This window comes from Arvicanthis niloticus, unplaced genomic scaffold (genome assembly GCF_011762505.2).
Source record: "Arvicanthis niloticus isolate mArvNil1 unplaced genomic scaffold, mArvNil1.pat.X S10, whole genome shotgun sequence".
Taxonomy (NCBI): Eukaryota; Metazoa; Chordata; class Mammalia; order Rodentia; family Muridae; genus Arvicanthis; species Arvicanthis niloticus.
Genome location: NW_023044982.1, coordinates 973,702 through 978,010, shown reverse-complemented (window position 1 = coordinate 978,010; position 4,309 = coordinate 973,702). Strand labels below are relative to the sequence as shown.

Below are 4,309 nucleotides of genomic sequence, written 5' to 3'. Positions count from 1 at the left end.
CATAAGGAAAATTCCTCTAAGAACAGAACACCACACACTGCTTAGTAATGATTAATACACATTGTAACATACCCATTGCAAAAAAAAAAAAAAAAAAAAAAAAAAAAAAAAAAAAAAAAACAAGACCAAAAGTGTTGCGAGCAGACTTTTAGCAGAAAGCGGCTATCAGCTTTGCAGCCATCTTGAGCCATATACCCTGACATGAGACTTGGATTACAATAGCCTACAACAGCTGAGCATACTGTGATAACATCTTGCTTTCGATACCTAGGACTTTCCTTGGGTGTGTGAGATTAAAGGTGTGTGAGATTAAAGGTGTGACTTAGAGATCAGATTTAGAGAGAAGAACCAAGGGCATGACTTAAAGGCGTGACCTAAATGCATGGCTCAGAAGTGAGACATATAAAAGGCAGAGAACAATTTGGAGTAACAGAGATTCAGACACTAGGAGTAGGAGTAGACATTAGACACTCGGAAGAGAACAGATTGAGTACAACTAGGAACTAGGAGGAGTACAACTAGGAACTAGGAACTAGGAACTCAAGACTTGGGACTTGGACTAGGAAGAGAGACTGAAGAATAAACGGGATTGAAACACACTCTGTCTGGTCTCCATTCTTCGAGTCCATTCTCACTCTCTCTCATGCTGAACTCTGACCCTCGGGGACCAGAGAGGCCGCTTGGGCTGGGATACACTGGCTGCCAAGCGCAGAGTGGAGAGGGCCACAACATTTTAGGCCACCCAAAGTGGGGCAGCCTAGGCCCCAACATTTTTTTGGAGCCCAAACGTGGGCCAATGCAGTTCTCAACACAAAAGAACACTGGGATTTATCAGGGATATTACCCTGACCTATTACAAGTCTACAAGGTTCCTCTTCTTGTTTTTGTTATTTAATTAATTTGTATGAGGATTATGTCAGCATGCTATATTTGTGTACCAAGCATTTGTCTAGTTCTTGAGGAGGCCAGAGAGCATATCAGAGACAGAGCCTCTGGAACTATATTTACAGATGGCTGTGAGATGCCTGGTGGATGTCAGGAATCACACTCAGGTGTCTGGTAGGAGAAGGCAGTGCTGTTATCTACTGAGCCACCTCCACCTAGAGTTTTAATAACAGGTATTAATTAATTTATTTATTTACTTATGTATTTATTTAACTAACCATGATTACTGATTTAATACAATTATAGTCCATTTGAGAATTAAATACAGAAGTGACTGGTTGAACATCTAGTCTTGGACAGATCCACATATTGAAATGCACAGCTGTATGATTCCATTAGTTTTTTCTCCTCATATTTCCACTCTCTAGATGTCAAAGTCAGCCTATTTGTTTCCAACACATTGAATAATATAAGAAGACATGTGTTCAGGAGCCCCTTGGTCATAGACTTGTCCCTAGAGTTTCATTTCTTAGTAACCAAAAGCAACCTTCTCCTATTTACTGCCAACAATGGCAAAGTCTGGTCTCCATGTTATAGATACAGCGCCATGAACACTGAAGGCATATCTGAGAGGCAAAGGAGACAAACTGGGGCTGCCTTAAAGTACAAAGTGTGTTCATAAGCTCAGAAGAAAGCTGGAAAAATGTCTCTGCTCTGATGACAGAACCAGTTTCATAGCATTCCAGAGGGGCAGGGTAAAACTCGACATTCAGCTGCTTTAGGTTGGCTGTGTGATGCAGAAAGTTCCTTAGGACAGCCATGGAGATGTCATTGTCATAGAAGTTGAACTCAATGAGCTGAGAGCACTGACTCAGGGCAGGGAAAAGTGCACTGAGCTGAGAGTCTGTCATTCTACAATGTTCTAATTGCAGGGTCTTCAGAGTGTCTGCGACTTTTTCTAGGAGAATTCTGAGAGGCACAAGACTCAGATCACACAAAATGATGCCTGCTAAATGCAGATGTTTGAGATGATGGAGGCTCTGACACTGGGCAAAGGACTCCAAGTCTGATTGTGAGAACTTGCAGAGAGTAATGGACAGGAACTCCAATGGGGTTTTCAGACACCTGAAGAGAGACAATGGGATCAGTTTGGCATAGAGTGACAGGGCTAACCTAGAGCAGGGGAAACCACATATCTGGGGTCAGTGTCCCTGTGGGATGGCAGTGAGCATCCAGTGCAGCCTGTTGGTATCTTCCACTCAGGTCACACCATTCTAGGTTGTTAACAGTGGCCATCATGATAAGACTTGATCATTATTGCTAAATCTACAATGGCCACTCATCTATATGGGAAACAAGGAACGTTTGCTGTAGAATCAAAAAGAGCTCTTCCTTCTTCCTTACCGAAGCAATTCATCCAGGCGGTCCTCAAGAAAGTAGACACCAATCATATTGAGATGCTGAAGACAGTTGAATTTGGAGAACTGAGAAATGAACTTGGTGACTCTCTTCTCCTGTGTGTCTGTTGACGTAATTAGAAAATTAAAGAGATTCTCATGGACTACTGTTAGAAGGAGTTTACGAAGATGTTTCATCTGACCCAGGCAAGGTGCAAAGCCTGCCAATGTGGACAGAGTCCACCCTGTATTCAGTTCTAACTCCTCAATGCACTCTGGCTGGAAAATCTTGAAGACCTTCTTGACTGTGGACATAGACAATCCCCTTATCTGCATCTTCACACAGCACAGGTGCAGGCAACCTCTTCTCTCCTGTGCCCACTGCAATAGATAAGTTTGGTATTCATTCAGATCAAACTCAAGGTGAAGGTCAGTGACCACCTTCAGACGTTGCCTCAGTGCATATCGATGAGGGCGTGTTGGTATTTGCTTTTCACACACAGTCTCTGCTGAGCGGTCTCCATCAACTGGTCCAGCTGAAACATCCCAGAAGTCATGGTGCACATTCCTAAGGTCTAGCACTTGAAGCTTCTGTCTTCTGTGGGTAAAACAGGTAGAAGTGTAAGGAGGATTAGCCATTAGCCAGCTTTTTCTAGACAACTTTCTTGTTAGCTGCTAGCTTTTCTACTCTGTCTGTCTGTCCTCTACAGATTTAAGTTTCCAGTGCTGGGTCTCCATATAGCAACTCAAGCCTGCTGGGCAAGGGCCTTAACTGCATTTGGAGATCTGCCCTGCTTCCTCCATTTGTTACTCTGGACTTCTGCTGTTCCTATGTCTATTACTTGGTAGAGATACAGGGTCATGTAGCTACATGGGTTCCAAGGTGTACTGCATACTTAATGGACATTTGATACAAGGACTCAACAGCTGTCCAGGACTCTTTAAGATGATGCCAACAGAAGCCTCTGATACACCTTTGACCCTTATTCTTCATGAACCCAGATGTCCTCCTCCCTACACATAAATATAAGCCTTTTGGCATTACATGGTTATTACTTACCTTGGGTGAAAATTTCCTATCAGCTGCATGTCTACACCATCCAGCACAGCTTGCAATATCATCATGTCATGGAATTTCATCAGTGCCTCCACAGGGAGGCAGGGAAAGGGCCAGGCTGCCACCATTGCCTTCAGTATCTTTGTGTGTCTGCCAATGAAGGCTGCCTTGAAGAGTGGTGGGAAGAACACTCTCGGCAGCTTCTGCAGAGCAGACATGGCCAAGGCTTCATTCTTCAACAAGCTCTGTACTGCCAAGCTCTGGAGTGTGGGTGGGACCTGGAAGCTCATCTTGATGAATCTTTAGTCAGAATGGACCTGTTGAAGCATTCAGAAATCCAGTTTTCAAGATATGTCTTGGGAATCTGTAAATCCCTGTACCAAGGAATCACCAAAGTGCCAGAGTCCCTGCTTTGGCCACAGTGTGGAACTCAGCATGTCCTGTTGTAAGATCTGGTGGTCACAAAGCCAAACCCTTATCACTCTCTGCATATAGGGTCTCTCACAAGAATCTGCAGCAGTGCACAAACTAACCATTGGCACATGAGGTAACAACCACTTGTCCTTGCTCCTCTGAATCTTATTCCCTTTTGAAAAGGTTGGTCAGGGGCAAGCAGTCTGATCAGCATCTTTTATGTGACAAAGCATGCACTGATCATATTTCAAGTTCCTCAAGGAATGGATTGCCATTGTGTAGTGGTAGCACATACCTTTATTCTAAGCACTCAGAAGGCAGAGGCAAGGAGATCTCTGTTAGTTTGAGGCCAGCTTAGTCTACAGAGCTAGTTCTAGGACAACTAATGATATACAAAGAAACCTTGTATGGAAAACTAAAAACTAAAGGAAGAAATGTAGAAAGGAAGGAAGGAAGGCAGGAAGGCAGGAAGGAAGGGAAAAAAAAGGTGCCTAAGTGTCTGACAGACTCTGTCTGAAATGTAAAGCCAAACCTCATGGGTCCTCAAAGCAGCCAT

General features: G+C 43.7%; 1 protein-coding gene across 1 annotated transcript; it reads right to left on the bottom strand.

Moving 5' to 3' along the window:
• Window positions 1-1,442: 1,442 nt before the first annotated feature.
• Window positions 1,443-3,668, bottom strand: LOC117696077 (preferentially expressed antigen in melanoma-like protein 7). The gene is given in 3 exon segments (XM_034486669.1): window positions 1,443-2,010; window positions 2,290-2,880; window positions 3,343-3,668. Coding segments are annotated over 3 exon segments (1,485 nt in total).
• Window positions 3,669-4,309: the final 641 nt, after the last annotated feature.